Genomic DNA, 20,986 nt, shown 5'->3' with positions numbered 1-20,986 from the left:
GTCTGCAGCCAGAGATGTAACTGTGGTTATATCATGCTGGCTCCTTTCTTTTTATTAAGAAAGGATACCATTTCCTTTTCTTTGAGTTTGCTTTTTGGAAGTACCAGGGATCAGACCCAGGACTTTGCACTGAGTTACATCCCCAGTACTTTTTCAGTTTGAGATAGGGCCTCATTGAGCGATTAAGTTGCACTGGCTGGGCTTGAACTTGTGATCCTATTGCCTCAGCCTCCCAGAATGCTGGGGTTATAGGTGTGCACCAAGACATCTGGCTTAGTCTGTTTTTAAGTAGCAGACTTCTAAGCACAAGTCAATGAATAATAACCTTATGCTATATTTATATAGTTGGTCCAGAAGTGGTTGTCTAAAACACAGTAATTTGACCTCGGTTCAGTTTCAGGGAAATCTTTATTTCAGTCATTTGTCATTGATCCTAACTTCAAAAGATGGAAAATCTATTTTCTGCTAAACCAGGAGCCAACATTTTCTTCTTAAGAAAGAATTTTTAAGATCTACAATAGTAAAATCTATCTTGCCACTACTTACCTTGAACAGAAAGGTCGAAGGTTGCTAGCTCACTTTTGATCATTTCTTCACTGGACTTCATTTTGCTTTGAGAATTGGCTACTAAAAAGTCAAATTTGCTGATTTTTGGCTTTTCACTCTGAAACTCTCCAAAGTCATCTGAACATTCTTTGGGGGTTTCAAGAGAGGCACCACTGGAAGCTGGGCTTGGACACGTGATCTCTTGGCTCTGTTCTGCTACAGACAGGTCCTGTCTTGTGAAATCTTTGTAGTCTCCACTTTCATACTCCTTCTGCTCACTGGCTTGAGGAATCATGTCTGTAAAACTGGCAAAAGCTGGGAAGGGAGTCTCTGGAAGACTGTCTTCACTTGCAAAGGTGGTTACTTTGGACAGAGACGTCAGGGTGATGTTTTCAGAACTGCCAAACGATGTTTCTTTCTTTTGAAGAACTGAGGCAGCTGAGGAGGATCCACTTCCTGCTGAGAGGACAAATGGAGAGAGTTTTCTGCCCTGAGATGCATCGTCCCTGTCTGACCAGTCATAGCTCGTAAGTGTGCTCATGGCAAAATTGCTACTGTAGCTTCCAAAAGCAGCATATTTTAAGTCCTCTATATCTGAAAGGGAAATAAGACCCCAAAGTTAGAGGCAAGCTCATAATTTCGGCAAAATGCCTAGCACATGTGATTAGTTTTATGGTATACTGGAGTAACTAAATTTAGAGCTTGTACCAAAATTAAAGAAGTTAGGCTGTAACATCTGATCTTAAAAAACCCACATTAACCATGAGTTGGCGTTTAGTTACAAAGAATTATTTTCTTTGTATATAAAAATTACCAAGAAAGATAGGAGGTTCATCTACCAAGGTATATACTTTTCCGATTAAGGTCATTTCATAAATTGCTCCTTTATAAATGTACTTACATAGTCCCTGCCTAAAATATGTCTCCTTTCCTCTGGACTTGGTTGGAAAATGTTCCCTTAAGGCACGACTGCATGAATATACACGACAAACTAATTAAAAATTGACAGCTAGTCAGAACTAAAGTACAAATGATGTCACTTAACTGTTAATAAGTCATTAGGAAGTTTGTCTCAGGCAAGGCCAAATATGAGGTTTTAATTAAGCAATTACTTACCTAGTTGTTATTTTGGTCAATTTGGACGTCATATTGCTGTGATGGAGTATGAGGAAAGAAAAATTAATCTAATCTACTTTAGCCCTTTAAAAAGTAGAAGCAAAAGTCTGGGACTCATTAGGCACCTGTTTCTGCGGCAACTATGCACCCTTCCTCCCCCTTTAAAAAAGAAAGGAGAAATTCTAGGTGAGAAGCTTCGTTTTTTAAAAAATTTATAAAATAAAACTTATTGAAAGGAGAAGCCTCATTATACAAAGCATTCTTAATTTATGTTTAAGTAATTTAACAGGCATCATAAACTAGAAAGCGTGTAGGTTTTACATTTAGACAGATCTAAATTCAACTTTGCCACCTAGTTATGAACACTAGGCAAATTACTTTGTATTTCTGAAAAATGGTTTGCTTATCTGTAAACGGAGGAGAAGACCATGCACTTAGAAGGGCTGTGTTAGCACAATCAACTGTGACAATGTGCGTGGAAGGCCAGCGCAGCACCTAGCGAGCAACATGTACTGCAGACAGTGGTTGTGCAGAAGTTGCCACCGGCCATGATCTGACATTTAGATGCTGCTTCAAGGCCTAAAATGGAATTATTTTAAAGTAAAAATAAACAGTCAATTCATCACTTTAATGTTGCTAGTAGGGAAAAAGTTTTTTGCTCATTTTCAGACAGTAAAACCAGCTGAGGCCGAACATGGCCGGTGTGGAGAAAAACCTTTCACAGCAGCACTGTCCATTCAGTTGGGCTGACAAGTGTTTGTTTCATTTTAGTCTCTGTGTATGAGGAAAGAAGACTGAATATCTCTGACAATCACATATTATTTGCAAGGAAAGGGTTCTCAAGTTTTGTGACCCAGATTTTCGTAATTCAGTTGATAGGTGAACCAATTCCTGGGTCATTTTTTTCTTGCTTTCATAGTAATTCTGCATAGCTCATAAAAAGTAGGAAGCTCCTAATTATTTCCATAGCTCTTCTAACAGTATACCCCAAATCTTTTTCTCTATTTTCTGTTATGGTCAGTAAATAATAGAGAATGCTAGAAAAAGCCAACCAGTGAAAAGCAAGTATCTCTTACTGAATGATGTATATTTTAAAATTTTGTTGTGCAAATGATACCATTCAATACAGCTTATTCAATAGAAGAGAAAAATTCCACTGAAAAGTTATAGTTTAGGATGAATGAAATTAGACTTTAGGCAAAATGCTTTCTTAGTCTCTTATTGTAGCCCCTCTCATACCATTTAAAGGAATCAGAAGGTGTCCAGAATCAAGCGAGGTGACACTCAGGAGACATGCAATGAAACACAAGACCAGGCATCAAGGAGTACATTCAGAAAAGTGTTTCACAAGACAGATACTCCTCTGAGAGCCTACCAGAAAACATTTTTGGGAAACAAAAGAACTAATTCCAGGATCTCATCAATTAGAGGGTAGCAATTTTCCTAGAGACCAAAGATAAATTTAATGAAATGATAGCATCAGATCAAACATTGTAATGGTAATAAGAAGACCCTTTTGTGCACTATACAACAGGAAAGAAATTTTTAAAAAATTTAAAATGACTCATATAATCAGGTAAAAGGCAGTAAAAGCAATGAGAGATTACCATTGCTGAAGAGCTGTTAAGCATTTTTCTAACTATACAGGCCTTTCATAAATCACATTTTTATTAAAAATGATATGCATATAACATTTTGCCTAACAGAACAACTCACAGAAAGGACCAAATGAAAGACTAAAAAATAAAACAAATGGAAGTCTTACAATGAAATATTTTAATTAAAAAAAGGTAAATATAAGTTGAGTAAGGTGGTACAGGCCTGAAATCCCAGCACTCAGGTGGCTGAGGCAGGAGGACTGTAGAGTTTGAGGCCAGCCTGGGCTACATAGTGAGGTCAAGGCCAGCCTGCACTACGTAGTAAGACTGTCTCAAAAGAACAAAAAGTAAACATACAAGATTCACTAAAATCAAGCCTTGAAGTTGAGTTTTAAATTTACTTTGTTTTATTTACTGGCTACTAGTAGGGTGAAAAAAGTAATTTATTAAAGTACATTTGAACATATAAGTACGAAAACTCACTAAGCACTCTAAGGCAGAACATTTACATAACACTTTTTTTTTTTTTTTTTTGGTTTTTCTCCGGTACCGGGAACCGAACTCACGACCTTGTGCTTGCCAGGCAGGCGCTTTTGCCGCTGAGCTAAATCCCCAGCCCCCATAACACCTATTCTAAACTTTACTGTTTATAAACAGTATAAATACAGTATTTCTTGGCATAATAAATGCTTATAAACTATTTTCTAAGAAAAATGTGGTTGTCAATTCCTTGAAAGTAGGTGAGAGCAAGAAAATTCCTCATTTCCTGTATTAACAGTTCCATGTTTTCTAAGCAGTCCAGTTATATGTATTATTATATAATACCTTTAAAATATTAAAGATTATGTAATATCTACAACATAAGTGGCAGAAGGAAAAATGATGTGGAATAACCCACACTTCATTTGTAATCACTGAAGTTACAACAGAGGGGTTTTCTCAGTTTGATAGCTGAATTGTGAAAATTGCAAGAGAAAAACGAAAAGAAAATGGAAAATGAATGCAATAAAGTGAACACAGAATCAGCACTGTATTTCCAATTGCACTGGAGAACTCCTAGGTTGTACGTTGGACTGCAATTGCACACAGATAATACGCAGAGCTGTGTGCTTTAACACATGTATTTGTTTGCAGCCAGGAATGTCCTATTACAAAGGGCAAAGGAATAAGCCACACAATCTGCTTTCCATCATGGATCACAAATCAAGACATGAAATTCTTGTATATGCTGGCAAGTAGCCCTATCAGTCTCTTCCATAGCCTCTATTCAAAGCCCTTTTGATGTTGTACATTGAAAACAAGGCACTTCCAAGAATGTGAGCTGCTGCTACAGGACATAAGAGGTCATTCCCATTCCTGTGAGCATTTTCTAAAGCTGTATGTGCCTGGGGATTAAGGGTTACTGAGTGCTGAAGAAGGAATTTAGGGAAAGAAGAATGGAAATACATGTGCAAATTCCACTATTTTCAAGTAGCAATAACAATGTTCATTGGACTAAGGGAGAAGTGTTCTTTAGTTTCTAACAGTGATTTAATGCAGACTTCCTTACCAAAGCAAATCATTACATATCTGCACATTTCCAATTCTCTCCACCTGTGGGCCTATACTATTTTAGAGAAAATTCCCTATTAACTATACAACCTGATTCGCCTGTCCTCTATAAGTCCCAAACATCCTAAGTGTTGCTGAAGAAAACAAGAAAAAGGTGATCACAGTATAGTGTGACAGGCTGTAGAATGCTGTTGTATAACTGCTTCCCAGTGTTTTTGGATCTGCACAAAAACCTTCCATTCTTTCTTTGTCCTGACTCCCATAATGCTATGGTTTAAATTATATCCACGCTATCTGTAAGCACCTTCAGGTTTGTGTGTTAGTGTAAATTCAATAAAGAAAAGTGGTAATCCTGTGGCTACTTTAAGTCAGAGGAGGCTAAATGGTCAAGGAATAATGTTAGGATACACAGCGGGACTGTGAGACTGTCTGAAATCAACAATAAAAACCTCATTAAAATGATACCAGATGAGCACAGAAGATAGCAATTTCAACTGAGGACTTCGGCCGGGCAAGGGAGAAGGCAAAACTTACAAGACCCTCCAGTGGTATAGTATATGATGGTCTTATGTTCTCAAGGTTATTGTGCCAATATTTTCTGAAAGAATTTATTAAAAATACTCAAATGATACAAAAACAAAAAAGCTAGAAGCAGCTTTTTTAAAAAATAAGATAACATCACTCAGTGGTAAAAGTGCTCACCAACCATGCACAGGGCCCTGGGTTCACTCCCTAGCATGGCAAATAACAAAGTAAATAAGTAAAAAAAAAAAAAAAAAAAAAGCTTGGTTGCATGCCTGTGGTCCTAGCTACTTTGGAGGCTGAAATGGGGTTTGAAACCAGCCTGGGCAATATACAGTGAGACCTTACCTCAAAACAAAACAAAAGATAACATAAAATAATCAGAGTTTTTGGAATTAATTTAGAATTTAGCACAGCTTTGATTATCAGTGTTCCTTCAGTGTTCATCTGCTACTTCTAAAAATTAGCAGAGGTTGTAGCATGAGCAATAGAGCGACTGGAGAACATAAATATATGTGTATAATTTCTCTCCCAGGCACAGAAGTCAACCATTAACTACCCATATCCCATATCTTACTCGACACTTGGGAAAACACTACTTTTTTGATTGTTTGAATCTATTAGCACAGAATTCTTCAACTCTTTATTGCAAAAAAGTCTATACCATTTTATTAGACTATTAAAATTACCTCTAAAAAGTAATGTGCCTTTTAAGGAAAACTAATTGCTCAGTTTGTGAATGTACACTTTATACACAATGATAGTCACTTCTGCTCAAAAAGGAATTTTACAAAAGCGGTCTCAGATGGACAGGGAAACTCCTAAACACTGGGGAGCTGGTGTTATCACTAGATGGAGCTTATAGCAAGGTATTTTTTCTTCCAAATTTGTTACTAGCACTCATCATAATTAAAATGTAATGTATTATACAAGATTTTTCTGACACACTATGCTTTAAAGGACACCATAATTTGCATGGCAAGCATAGCCTTTCTTAAAGTTAATTTAAACCCCAACAAGTAACTTCTTTCTCAACTGGTATATTTCAGATATGAAAGTGAACTTTCAGGAACAGTATTCAAAATGTTCAATGGTTTAATTTCCTTTCTTCCTCAAATTCTTAAAAAAAAAAACCCAAGGAACTAAGATCCTTAAAATAAAAATCTTAAACCACTGAAATAATCCTTTTTTCCAAGGGTTTTATCTGGTTTGCACTTCTGACCTGAAGAAACAATACTATTCCCAAGGTTCCACACTATGTATTATATTCTAAAATGGAGAAAATACAATAGTTTCTGAGTTTGGTCTATTGTTAACTTTCACTGGTTCATCTAGAAATTGTTTTCTTCAAAATGAAAATAGTTTAAAGCTTACTTTGACACATCTCCTAAAGCTGCTTTAATAACTTGCTTTATGTACTATGAGTAAAAAAAGACCGAGGCTTGCTTCATATATCCTGAAGTTAGAAAGAACGAAAATGCTCTACAAATATTGGATGGCATACCCAATTCCAAACTCAAAGTGTAGTCCTGATGACTTACTGCTTAATGTTAACCAAGCACTTTCCGTTACATAAATTATCAATTTAAATTCAGCTTACATTTACTATGTTCAAAAGTCCATCCCAATACCATATTATGATTTATTTTCAGTGAGGCTTACAAATATCTTGTTATCTTTGCATCCCTCTTTTCCCAATACTCAACTCTTACATCTTCCTTACCTTCCTCTTCACAATGTGATACCAAGTAGAGAGAGGCATTCTACAATAAATACAGTCTAGTTTCTTATAGTGAAGAAATTTCTCTGTCCCTTTTACAAAGTGGTGTAAGGTCTAAACTTTTTTTAGGCTTAAAGTTCTCTCTCTTCCTCTTTTTATATTAATGGGGATTGAACACAGGGCCTTACACATAAGCCCTGTAGCACTGAACTACACCCCTCAGCCCTAAAGTTATATTTCAACCCAGTGCCACATTAAGAACTCACACCAATGGAATTGTAAGGGACAAAGATTGAAATATACCAACACTTTCTTAGGGTAGTGTTTGAGGAAATAAAACAAAAGGGAAAAACCATCTAGTCTCAAGGGATACTAATTGCTTTACACTTGCTTTTTTACCAGCCAGATATTGCTTTAGTCTAACCCTGAAAAAATACAAATTACACACATCCTCACACTTTCAAAATATGCCAAAGAATTATTTATTAACACAGGACTTACAGATCACAAAAGAGAGTGGTACAGAAGAGCTGGAAAATAATTCATCAGAATAAGCATGCAGATCAGTATTGGCAGAGGAATATACGAAAGCAAGTTTGAAAAGGCACATTCACACAGAAAATATCTAAATTGAAAAAAAGACATCAGAAAAGCGGCCCAAAAAAAATTAAGGCGCTGATTAAAATACAAAGTTTTCAATGTCAATGAAGAGCTACTTACAGATAGGTAGCTACGGAAGTCTTGCTAACCCTTTGAGAAAGTCACCAATAAGGGTAAACTCTTGCTGCCAACAAAACCAATGATCTTAATGACTGAAAATCAAGATGCTTCAGTGCCAGAGAGATTAAATTTAGTAGTGGGAGAAAGAGCAGCCTAGTTGAAATTATATGCAGCAAGGGCTCAAAGGGTTAAATGTAGTAATATGCAGAGAAATCAGGCAATGTTATTAGTATCATCTATCTTTCATACAAAGAATTACAGCAAGGGTTAAAAGAGACAGTATCCCCTTCAGAGTTAAGTTAGGGTTTCTAAACAGATTAAGGTCCATACACAGAAAACTATTAGGTTTTATTTACTTCATCAGCCCACTTGTTGTTTCTGTTGCAAGATGTACGCTTGACCCTCACCCTGAGAATGCAAGAGATACCATGGTGAACAGGAGCATACATTAAAACCACACTGCATTGAGGAAATCCCTGCTATTTACTCTCTTAAATACATTTATGCAGCAATTTTGCTCCACAACAGTATAGGTACAGCTCCTTGGTCAGACAACCCCTTTTAACAACCGCTCTAAAGGGATACTGCTCCTTTATGACAGGAGGTTTACAGATCAATGGGAGGAAACAATCTGCTTTTAAGAGTGTCCTCACACTGAAGAGAGGAGGCTTGAACATGACAAGTTCCAATCTGAGAATGTTCCACACATACATAGAGAATATGAGCACAGATTATTTTAACAGGTCCTTTAGAACAAGCTCTGTCAAAAAAACCAAGCCCCCTCCTCCAATAAAATGGGGGGAGAAAAAAACACCCCAAACTTAGATTACACTCATTTCATAAAGAATCTAGCTTGGCACTGTTAAAGAATATAGATTCGTTTTCAGAAAAATAGCTTCTAATTAATAACTTCAAAGTCCAAAGGCTAGTATACATGTTATGAGATTTCTTAAGTGAAAATCAGAGTGTTGTTCAGAAAATGAAGTACTTTGTAATCAACTGTTGTGGCTCAAGCAGCTCAGACAAAAAGGAAAAACAGAATCACCCTATCAAACAAACAGCAGCAAAAAATAGGAAATTTTTTGAAGTATAAAAAAAACTCAAAAAGGAAATAGTCAAGGGCACAAGGAGCTTTTCAGACAGCCCACTGTGCTTAGAAAACGCCTTAGCAAGTAGCAACATGAAACATGCAATGTCTCTGCTAACTTGCTCCTGATTCAGCACCTAGCTTAAGAAAACCTCCAACATTTCAATAACCTAAGGATAGATGTAATTTTGTTTTCTGACTCACCAATTTGATAGATGTGAAAGATATAATACTTTCCAATTTCTGCCTAAACCTGTAAACTTGGAAGTGTCTTATATGTTTCTCTCAAGTTAAAAAAAAAAAAACCACGAAACCCCTAGGATGCATAATATACTTCCTGGAATAATACAGTAATACTGAGATAGTTCTCATTATTAAAGGCCACAAAATAGGTTTATCTTTCTATATACATATTAAAAAACAAAACAAAACTTAGGACACTTGGGAATCTAGTTTTATGATAGGAAGTTGAACTAGAGAATAAACTGCTACATATAAATCCACATGGAATTTAAAGAGGGCTCCCTAATAAGATGTTTCCAAACTTTTTATCAGAAAGTTAGTATTACTTCATACTAGCATCTACAGATTTGTTACAACTCAATACTTCCAATAATAACATTCACACTGAAAACATTACCTGTATTCCACTAACACCACAGGCCCACCTCCTTGTCAGACCCTAACACACAGAATATCCACAAATGCTATAAGCTTTTTCCCTCTTCCTCTTTTGAAGGGATGTGGCAAACTGCAGTAAAACTGGTTAGAATTTTTACTTTCTCAACCCAATAAGAGTTAGTTTCTATAACAGAATACTGCTTTGGCAGCTCCTAAAAATACCCAAGAGAAGAATAAAGGAGAGGGAAACACTGACTTTGCTCACAGAAATGAAGAAACACTGCAGAAAATGCGAAAGTCTTTATAAAACTTCTGGCAATGTGAGGTTCAGTTAGCAGTAGATTTCTATGAGCCTCTGAACACCAAGTTGGTATTGGATTTCAAAAATAAAAATATCTTAGCTATCCAATCTAAGTTTCAGAGTAGTCACAGTATCAGTATATCCAAGTATCCACAGAATCAATTTTAACACTGCTTCAAAGAGACTGGCAATAAGGAGGTTAAGTATTAGAAATTAGTAAAGGTACAGGGCCAGAGCCTCATGCTTCTGTAAGTTAACACCCACAGAATCATCTCTGAAATCTACATCATCATCACCAGAGCAATCTCACCAATTCCTCACCTGCAGCAGGAGGATGCTGGCCACTAACTGTTGGTAAATCCAAAGAGCTATCAGACATGACATGCTTAAGATCTCCTCCCACATCAGCCAGTTTCATGTCAAACTGAACAGAGAGTGCATCTTCAGAGTCCTCCTTGCCAACGCTGCTGCCACCAATGGAAGGCAGATCCAAGGACTTCACTGAAGCAGAGTCTTCTTTGGTGTGTCTGAAAGCCACTGTTTTCTCTGTCACGGATTTGTCCGAGTTCATGGAAGAAAATTTACTGGAGTGGAAGTCAGCAAAATCATCATCACTTTTTCCAGGAGTGTTATCTTTTAATTCCTCAACACCTAGCCCAGCTCCTTCTAAAGAAAGTTGTTTGAAGACATCGTACTTGGTAGATGCAGCAGTTGGGTTCTGTGTACTCTTCACTGTGTTGCCCAAGTTGCTGGTTGGAGGAACAGGACCAGCTTCCTCTTTAAGGACATCATATTTGTCGTCTGCCTTTTGTTCAGATGAAATAGAACTATTACTGAAAGCCATAAAATCTGCAAAGTCATCTTGTTCCCCAGCAGATGCGGGGCTAGAATATTCCCCAAAAAGGTTGAATTCACCAAAATCATCAGCCAAACTAGAGCTTTTATTTGATGTGGGTGCTGATGTAGCTGCAGCAGAACCTGCTGGCTGAGATTGTGTAGAAACTGACTTTGATGTGCTGAATGCAGCTGAAAAAGACAATGGTTTCTCACTGCTACAATTAACTGAAGAAAACATATCTAGGTCTGCTAGGTTCAGAGGATTTTTTATTTGCGGTTGTTTCTGTTGTATAGTTCCTGCAGGGAAGGAAGCTGGAAAAGGTTTGTCTTTTGTTGGTGGCTCTAGTGGTGATACACTATCGGCTGTTTTAAAATCGGTGAAACCATCATCAGCTCCTGCAGATCTGAATTCTGCAAAACTCTCTCCTGAAAAAACAAAAAAGCATCAAAATAAATGCTAACCTGAAAACAACAGAATTCATAGTATATTGAATTATAGGTAGTAATTTTATAGGCTTCCTTTCACTGGCTTGACCTTAATCACAGTTTAAACCCTATCAGACAACAGTGATGGGGGAAGAACAGGTACTATTCTCAAGACTTTCTTCCTCTGCTCTGACCAGTCGACCACACAATAGAAGAGAAATATGCGCTAGAGGTTCCTGAAAGAGACATACTGTATTGAAACCCGAGGTACAATGAAGCACTAAGAGAAACCGTGAACCTAATATTCATGATATATAACACTTCTAACAAATAATACTTTAAGAATCATTCGACCGGGGCTGTAGCTCAGTGACAGAGCTTCTGTGTAGCATGGGCAAAACCTTGGGTTCAAATAATATGCAGTGACCTCCCCCTCTGCCTCACATCAAAAAAAGAATCATGAGACACTATACTATGTGATCTTGCTCAAGTATACCAAGAGTATTAATTTGAAGGGCACTTTGAGGAAAACTTTTGAAAAGGTAGCCACTTATTTGCAAAGCATTCTGACAAATACACATCTTAAAGTACTCAGGGCCAGAGATATAGCTCAGATTGTGCCTGTCTGGCAAGTACAAGGTCCTGAGTTCAATTTCTGGTACCAACCACCCCCCAAAACAAAACCAAACCAAAAAAACAAACAAAAAAGCACTCTTCATACTTTCTAATAAATAAAGCTGAATGTAATAGAAAAAAAAAATCTGCGAGCATGTGGGCCTTTCTTGAAACTAGACATCTAAGTGTAATAATAAGCATGTATTCTTAAAAATGTGGGCTATGAGTCTTAATAGAGTTTCTAGTCTGCATTATTATACTAGTGTTATCACTCACAAGTATAATGTTAGGATGCAGATGATCTTAGTTTTCTAGTACTATCCACTAGGCAATAACAGGTAATAAAAGCAACAGAGAAGCCAAATACCTAAAAACATTCCATTATTTAAAATTTATTACCCTTTCTAGAGATTTATAAATTAAAATACAAATCCTCATTTCTTCAAAACAAGATTTTCCCCAAAAAACTGAAAAATCAAACCATAAAAATATATTTAAAATCAGAATTCAAGTGTTAAAATTGGCGTTTAAATAATGTAGGCTTTATATTGTGCATGTAACATGATATATGCTCTAATATATCAGATGAAAAAAAGGATTCAAATAATAGGAGCTGATTTTTACTCCCAATCTCATACTTAACCAATTCACTATGAAAACTTATCAACAGAAATCCATCTAATATTATTAGCCAACTTTTAGGGAGAGGAACACCATTCAGATTTCTAGTAGTTTATGTTTTAAAGATATACCACTAGTAAAACTAAGTCAATTTCACAAATCAAAAGGAAATGCAGGTGCAAAACTTTAAAAAATTACAGAACTTTAGGCAAGTGTATCACTGATTATATGGGTGTTATTTCTATAAATGAAAGGTAAAGAGTAGCAGATTTTATTAAAACTTAAACTTTTGATGTGTTAGTGTGAAATATCTGTGAAATTGAGAAGTTTTGCTCTGTTATTTTAAAAAAGAAATCACCACAAACTAAACTTACTGATAAACTGTAAGCTTTTCCATCGGAAATGTAAGCTGAGTGAAAGGGTTAAAAGGAAATGAAAAGGGTGGGTTTACAAATTCCAAAAGAAAGAATTTTTTTTTCTTTGTAAATAAATTAGTTGTAGTCATTTCAACACTGCGTATCAGAAGGCACTTAACATTATTTCATGGGTAGCTTTTCAGCTTACTTGTGAATTCTTTTGTTTTCCTCTCTAATTTGTTTTTTAGGCCTTAAGAAATGCAAGAAGACCACTTTTTGTTAAAGCTTTAATACTTCTTCTTTATAGAAAACATTCTTTCTCTTCTACTTTAGCTTAAACTGTACAAAAGTAGTAATATGGAAATATCATTAAATTCTGTCATTCAGTGACATAAGGAAGTCAGACCTCTAAACACAACACTGTAAAATTCCGTATAAATTCCAAAACACTAATGTACTTGGTTGAAGTTAGGCCAGTCTTCTTTCTTTTCTTTTCCCCGTCCTCCACTCCTCCTCTCCCTCCTTCCCACCATCTCCAGGGCTGGGAATCAAACCCAGGGCCTCACACATGCTAAGCAGGTGCTCTACACTGAGCTACATCCTTAGTCCTAAGCCAATGTATTTTTAATGACAGTATTCAAAAGATAGCACACTATTTAGAAGAATAAAACATTTTCCCCTAAAACGAACAAAATTAGCTATTCTACTTGGAAGGCTTCAGAATTAAAGTCAAGCTAGGAATGAAAGCAAACAAACAAAAGTGACAACAATCTGGGGGTTTGTTATGGCCTAAGAAAGCCAGACTAAGGCACTGCTTACATTTTGGTGGCACTGCTCTCTTTCTCTACTGTCTTTTATAGATGTGGAAATGATGATCACTGACCCCCTATCACACAAAGAATCCTGATGTTAAAACAGGCTCTTTATTCCAAAATTGCCTTAGCCCAAGAATTGATGACAGCACTACTCAGAGTAAATGAAAAGAAATCAAAAGGTCCTTTAGGGTTCATCTTTATATTCCTAGTGACTAATACAGACCCTGAAGAAAGAATAGCTTTTATATCCAAAAGGCTTTGATGAATACAAGGAAACATTTCGGGAACCTAAGAGCTGTAAGGGGTTGAATATTTTAAGAGGTGGTTTAGGTGATTTACTCTTTTTAGAGATGCTTAAGCAGTATAGTATTTATCACATCTTACTCTTATATACCCATTTTCCTGAGCAGAAGGGTATAGACATAAGTAACTATTGAATGCTATCCCAACTATTCAGTATATAAAGACAGAAGGTAGTGCGGTTGCCAGAAGAAAATCCTCATTAGAGTATACACATTTCATAGCACATATAGTTAAGCTTTGCAGGACATAATTTGACCTATGGGTTACCTAAATTCTATACATCAAGTTTATCGCACAATTTAACCATAAACACCAACTTTCAGTTTTTACATATATGGCTTTCAAATGATCATTTTTATATTCCCTTCCACCCTTAAAGCCCTTCTATCAGAGAGGGTAATGACAAATACACATAAAACCCATAGCCAACCTTGGAAATTCTGCAGTGGTGACTAAGTCAAACACAAGTAACACACAGAACAGATCTCCCTTTCTTCCTGGATGAGTAAGCAGATGATTGATTATGTTTTGCTTTTCTTGCCATACTAGGTATCAAATCTAGGGCCTTGTACATATCAGACAAGTATACTACCACTGAGCTATATCCTCAGCCCTGGATAATGAAATACTGATGTTAGCATCTTAACATATTTAGGTCCACAGTGTTTGGCTACTGTTTTTGTTTGAAATGATGCTTTGTTTTGGTTGTAGCCTTCAAGTTCTGAAATGCTAGTTGGCAGTTCCTTTCTTCCATAGAGCTCTCACCACGCAAACATAATAGATCTTGTTAAAACACTATAGCCTTGAATCTTGCTTGCCTCCTCCTCTTGGTCATCTTTGCATGAGTCCCCCCGCCCCCTTTTTTTTGAAACCTGGGACTTTGCTACATCCCCAGCCACTTTTCAATTTTTTATTTTGAGACAGGGTCTTGCTGAGTTGCTAAGTTGTCCAAGTTTGGCTCATCTCCTCCCTCAGTTTCCCAGAGTCCTGGGATTATAGTTATATACAATTACACCTAACTTGCTTTTTGTTCTTTTGAGACAGTGTGTCTCATGTAGTTCAGGCTGGCTCTGAACTCATGATGTAGCCCAGGCTGGCCTCAAACTCAAGGATTCTGCTTCAATCTCCCATGTGCTGAGACTGTAGGCATGCACCACCATGCCCAGCTAACTGGCTTGTTTGTAAATGAATTTTAGCTGACGTTCATGAAGAGCAGAGAGAATACAAAACTGTGCTACTCATGAAAAGAAATCCTATTTAAGAGTGCATCTCTTTACCAAAGCTGGGTCCTCGGCTGGAAAAGCAGATCAAGTCTCAAGGCTTTTTTGTGTGTGTGGTGGTGGCGGTAGTGGTGATACTGGGTACTGAACTTGGCCTTAGCACTGAGTTACACTGCCAGATCTTTTTTATGCATTTTTTTTATTTTGGATAGGGTCTTGCTAAGTTCTAAACTGTCCACGCTGCACAGGTGTAGATACTGTACTGTTTCTCTGGTGTGAAAAACCAAAAGTGTAAATAAGGATTGAAATGTGTAATACTATGAAATAGGAAGAAAATATTCAAGTAGGAAGGGAAACTGGGTGGGGAGGGGGAAAGGAAGGTAGGGAAAAGGAAAAAAAATGATGAGAAAAGGAAAAAATGGAAACAAAGCTTTTGTACATAAGGAGGTTCTGGGGTTGAAGGGAGGGGAATGGAAAAAAAAAGAATCAAGTTATATCATATACATGTACAAATTCCCTATAATGAATGTGATCATTATTTATACCTAAAATGTACCAATAAACGTAATTAATTTAAAAAATAAATTGTCAAGGCTGGACTTGAATTTTTGATCCTCTTGCCTCAGCCTCCCAGAGTGCTGGGATTATAGGCATGTGCCACAATGCCTCGCTTCAAATAATACCTATTTAATTGTATCCTCTAGCATTATTGATATAAGGCAGTACTGTACCATATCTCTGTGAATGTAAAATATTTTGTACCTGTTCTTTGATATATATTAGTCACTATGCTTTATGCCTTAAATAATGTTAGTCTAGAATGTTTCCTTTCCAAATGACGTATGAGGAACTAAAAGCAAACCAACCAAAAATGATGCCACGTATCACAACAGTAACAACAACAAACACACTTCGAAAGGCAAAGACTGATGGCTACTTTTTGTGCAGTCCAGACTGATGTACTATGAACAACAGTTCAAATCTTGCTGAACAATCCAATAAATAAAGTAGCCACTGTCCGTTTGATACAGACTTCCAGAGAAATGGAATGTACTGTATCTTCAGAGGATGTGGCAATGACTTGAGATTTGCTATAAATTTGAGAAGTACAGTAATTCCCAGTAACTGAGCCACATTTGCCTTTTTGTAATTTTCAAAACCACAAAAAAAATAAAGCTTACCTTTCTCCCATGAGATAATCCTGACACTCAGAAACATCAAAACATTTATTAAACCTGCCAGTAGTAGGTACCCATTAAGGCTTTCTCAATTAAAATATTTGCAGTTTAATGAATATCACGAAATCACATTATTTTACTTGCTCAGTTTTTCCCTTTTAAAAACATACACACAGTAAAATAAATGTTCAAGAGTGCCTCAGAAACAACCACCTAAAACTCCCCTTATGAACAATGGGAATAATGTGTCTACTTGAAGAATAAAAAACTTACCCAAAGATTTATTTTCAGTTGTCTGTTCAAGTTCTCTGAAAGCACTGTATTTGTCACCAGGCTCTATGATGGAAAGACAGATGCTCAATTATGAGTAGGAAGCCTTAGATTATCATAGTTCAAGGAAGTAAGGCAGATTGGGTTAACTAAACATACTTAACATGTGGTATCAGCATTTTACACATTTCATATACGGGGTTACCAATTAAAGATTTTTACAATTTAATTAAATGTTACACTCACAAATTTATTAACTTATGAACTGTTTTTACCTCCAAAGGGAATAGTATTTTCGGAGGACTTGTCAGCTGCAATTCCTTTAAACACTGCATATTTATCCACTGAGGCCAATTTAGTTCCTGTAAGTGGTATCAACAAAGATGGGGCACTAAAGAGAAAAAATAAGCAAGTATTAATCATAAAAATAGCAAATGCTTTCCTTAGCATCAAACAGGAGCTTAGAATTAAAATGGCAAATGAGGAGTTAAAACTCATGGGTCCTTGCTTTAAAAGTCAGAAATTATATGTACACAACAAAGGACTAAAAACACCATCCTTCTTCTTGAAATTAGAAGTTAAAACAATGTGCAAGCAGCAATGTTTTTCTTGATTAACTGAAGAGGGGCATCAATCATTTCCATATGTCTTTAAGGTATAAGTAATGAACTAGAAATGGCACTGAAATAGATTATTAAAGAATGGTGACCTCCTGAGATTTAACTTAAGGTCCATAAAACTGTAACAACGAACTCCTCCAAATATGCATATCCAATATCTTTTTAAAAATCCAGTATCTTAGAATAAATTACATTAATCTTAATATAAATTTTTCTCTAAGGTGGGTTCAGAGTGCAGAGGTGGAACAGTTAAGATACAAAAAAAATCTATTTATGAGATGTTCAAGCCAACATGTGTCTTTCTCTCTTTTGATCATATTGCATTGCTTACTGGCAGAAGTTCACATATCTGATAAGCAACAGCAGAGTTAATACAATTTGCATTTTTACAAGGATCACATCAGTGGTTCCAGAAGCTATCTTTTGTAGCAAAACAACAATCACTTCAAAATTGGATAAAGATACTATTCCTTGTGGACATATTTTTCGCTGGATGGAAAAACAGTGTAATGAGTAGTATCTGTGTGGGTAATTCTTGGAAGGCTTGAACACATACTATAAAAACATTGCTCTTTTTTTCCTTTTTCCTCTTATCAGACCCAGGCAGCTCCCTGGAAGAACAACCTTTACATATGAATGACTACATCCTACCACCAGTTTGTGTCATTCAATACCACACTCACACAAGTTATATAAATGAATTTCTATTGAAATCTTTGCCCTGGAGCAAAAATCTTTCCACAGTCATTTAAATCTTCTTATCAGTCGCCTACAAGCAAGGTAAAAGCCAGGCTCTTACACATACATGCTAATGGAGGTCTACAGTGCTTTAGGACTTAGTGCCATGAAATATTAAAATTTCAAATCACTACCAAACAGCCGCTACATATCTGATCGTGACAAATGTAATAGGTTATCATCTATACATTTTCGGTGGAGTTTTTAAAGTTCCTTAAGTAATTAAACTACAGCTCATTGCATAGAATGATATATAAGAATAAAGATAATTACTGTCTAAGGATAAAAATCCCTCCAAATGGAATGATCTATGTACGTATTTTCTATGACCCTCCAATTTTAGCCATGGTCTTTTATAGCTCATTGTTACAATCTTTTTACTAAATGTGACATTTATTTTTTTTTTTATTTATTTATTTTTTGGTCTTTTTTGAGACAGGGTCTCGCTATGTAGCTCAGGTTGGCCTTGAGCTCACTTTGCAGCCCAGGTTGGTCTCAAACTTGCAGTGATCCTCCTGCCTCAGCCTCCTGAGTGCTGGGATTAGAGATGTGTGCCACCACGCCCTGCTAAATATGACATTTAACTGAATATAATTAATTTAAAAATTATACTCATGAAGTTGAAAAAATAGAAGATCTGGGTAATGAAGTATTGCTGATTGAAATCAACAAAACAAAACTCCACTTAAATAGGGTTTGGCTCAAACTGTAATTTCATGCATACTGCAAATGAATGTTTCATTCCAGTTCTTTTTCTAAGCTTATTACTTAAAAAAGACTCTAATCACCATCAAAGTATTTATGCCAGTTATATACAATAGCTAAGATTTATTCTAAACATGAAAAAATACTCATGTGAGAGAGGCATAGTGCATTAAAATTTATGAACCTACTTTCCATGGAAACACTAAGAATTTGGCCATCAGAAACATGTTTTGCATTTCACTAATGAATCCATTTATGTTTTGAGATTACATGGCTGTGGTAGATGGCTTTACTTAGTTGCTCACCCTGCTAAATACATTTCAAAGAAACAGTCTGATCTCAGCAAAAATAAAACAAACTAACTAGCTCCTACAATTTAACCCTTTTGGAACTTCTCTATCAATTCCTGTCTGCTTTGCTGGTTATTCTAGGCTCTCTAGCACCCAGCGCACTCCAAGTATTTTTTAAATGGACAACTGGATGTGGCTGTATTCTAAGCCCCTTTTCATATTTTAGGATCAGGCTCAATTGCTCTCTCCCCTCTACTATCCAGGGCAATGCCGAGTCCAGCTAGTTTTTCAGACATCAAATGTTCAGTGTCTGTAACTCCAATCCTAGAGTGCCGTGCATTATCCAACAACAGGACTGCCACAGCAGCAACAGTTCCTTGCATCATGCCACTTACTCCTAAAATGCTTTACAGATTTCAGCACAAACCATAAAAGGATTCCTGAACCGGAGATGCTCTTAAACTCATTTTCTCATCAGCTAACAGTGTTCTCTACCACAGTCTGATACCTTACTTGCTTTTTCATCTTTTCTCACAGATTATGCCCATTTTCTGCTTTAAAATACCCAAAGTGGTTTCACCTAGGCTTAGCCAGTCATATCGTGATTTAACAAACCTCCTTTTAACATAAACTCACAGTAGGAAATACGGATTATCACACATGAGGGAATTAGGTTTTTTCTTATGAATATGACTTTATTTGAAAATAGTGTGTTTATAGCTGTAATCATGTTACAATAAGGTCCTCAGGGCAGGCCCCAGTCCAGTCTAATTGGTATGTTTACAAGAGGAGGAAAACTGCATGATGACAAAAGAGGCTCAAGTGGATCCCACTGCAACCCAAGGACGGATGGCCGTCACCCAAAGCTAAGTAAAGGCAAGGCCAGAGTACACTCAGCTTCCCAAAGAAAGCATGAATCTGGTGAAATCTTGACTTCAAACACCTAGGTTTTAGTATTGTCGGAAAATACAATTCTGTTGTTTTTGTTTTTTTCTTTTTCTTTTAGTTTCTTTTATTAGTATATGCTTGTGATAGGAATTCATTTTTTGTATGTGTTGTATGTACTATATGTACGCAGATGCTCAAGTCCCTCACATAAAATGATATAGCACTGGCAAACAACCTACGTACATCCTCCCATATATTTAAATCATCTTCAGGTTACTTATAACACCTAATACAATGTAAATGCTACATAAATGTTTGTTAGGCTGTACTGTTTATGGAACAAAGACATGAAAAAGTACGTATATTCATTACAGATGCAATTTTTTTCCTGAACATTTTCAAATTGCACTTGATTGAATCTGAAGGTGCAGAACCCACAGAAATGGAGGGCTGAGTGTATATTTAAGGGCAAATTGTAACAGAACTTTAACAAATAATATAAATAGCCAGGGAGGTGGCTCATATCTGTAATCCCAGCATTCTGAGAGGCTGAGGCAGGAGGACCCCAAGTTTAAATCTTGCCTCAGCAACTCAGCAAAACCATTTCAAAACAACAACAAAAGTCTGTACATATCACTTCTCGGCCTTTTGGCTAAGATCAAGTGTAAAAGTCTGCACATGTAATTCAGTGTAAAGGCCCTGCATTCAATCTTCAGTACCAAAATGAAATATAAAACACCAAGAAAACAACCTAAGTTTTTCTGCAGTAGCAAATGGTTCCTGCGCCTGTATTTCTCATGCTAGTGATGTCTGGTACTACGTAGTAGATGCTAAGTATATATTTGCTGAGTAAACAAGTGAATAATGAATCTAGATTTATAGATACAAGCAAAATATTTTCATTCAAGTAACACATGGAAGTAGTTGAATCAGAACTCTAAAAGGAACATGTGCTAAAAATGGCTGCAATGACTGTATATGAAAGTAAACATGGAGAAAATATCAAACAAGACTGCTAATAACCCATACATCTCAGGTCTGGCCACCATCTTAAAACCTTGTTCTTCCCCCAAGTTTAACTTCTTCTACTAAGAAAGATGCTCACCAAAGGAACAAACCATTAACTTGATGAATTCAGTTTACAGTCCCTGCACAATAATATATTCATCCAACAATACTGTATTAACTACATTTCATGGGCTAAGCACTGCATACAGAAAATAGTCAAGAAAACTAGTAAATAGAGTTAGAACACTGATATTCACAAGGTGCTATGACAGTAGGGAAGAAGAACCTTTCATTCACTTGAGGTAGCGACTGCT

At 36.4% G+C, this 20,986-nt stretch overlaps 1 protein-coding gene across 11 annotated transcripts in view; it reads right to left on the bottom strand.

Annotated features, from left to right (window-relative positions):
* The window catches only part of Synrg (synergin, gamma), a gene marked incomplete at its 5' end in the record, with an annotated part of 71,471 nt that overhangs the window by 19,986 nt on the left and 30,499 nt on the right, over nt 1-20,986 (bottom strand). For 7 of the 11 annotated variants that reach the window (XM_013519166.1, XM_005393912.2, XM_013519167.1 and 4 more), the window contains 4 exon segments: nt 547-1,140; nt 10,104-11,045; nt 16,427-16,489; nt 16,699-16,814. In XM_013519166.1, coding sequence (XP_013374620.1) covers nt 547-1,140; nt 10,104-11,045; nt 16,427-16,489; nt 16,699-16,814 — 1,715 coding nt within the window. 11 annotated transcript variants of the gene reach the window in all.

The sequence above is a fragment of the Chinchilla lanigera genome, unplaced genomic scaffold (assembly GCF_000276665.1).
Source record: "Chinchilla lanigera isolate Chin_1 unplaced genomic scaffold, ChiLan1.0 scaffold00050, whole genome shotgun sequence".
NCBI lineage: Eukaryota > Metazoa > Chordata > Mammalia > Rodentia > Chinchillidae > Chinchilla > Chinchilla lanigera.
Note: the sequence above shows the minus strand (reverse complement) of the source record. Positions and strands in the feature narration are given on the sequence as shown.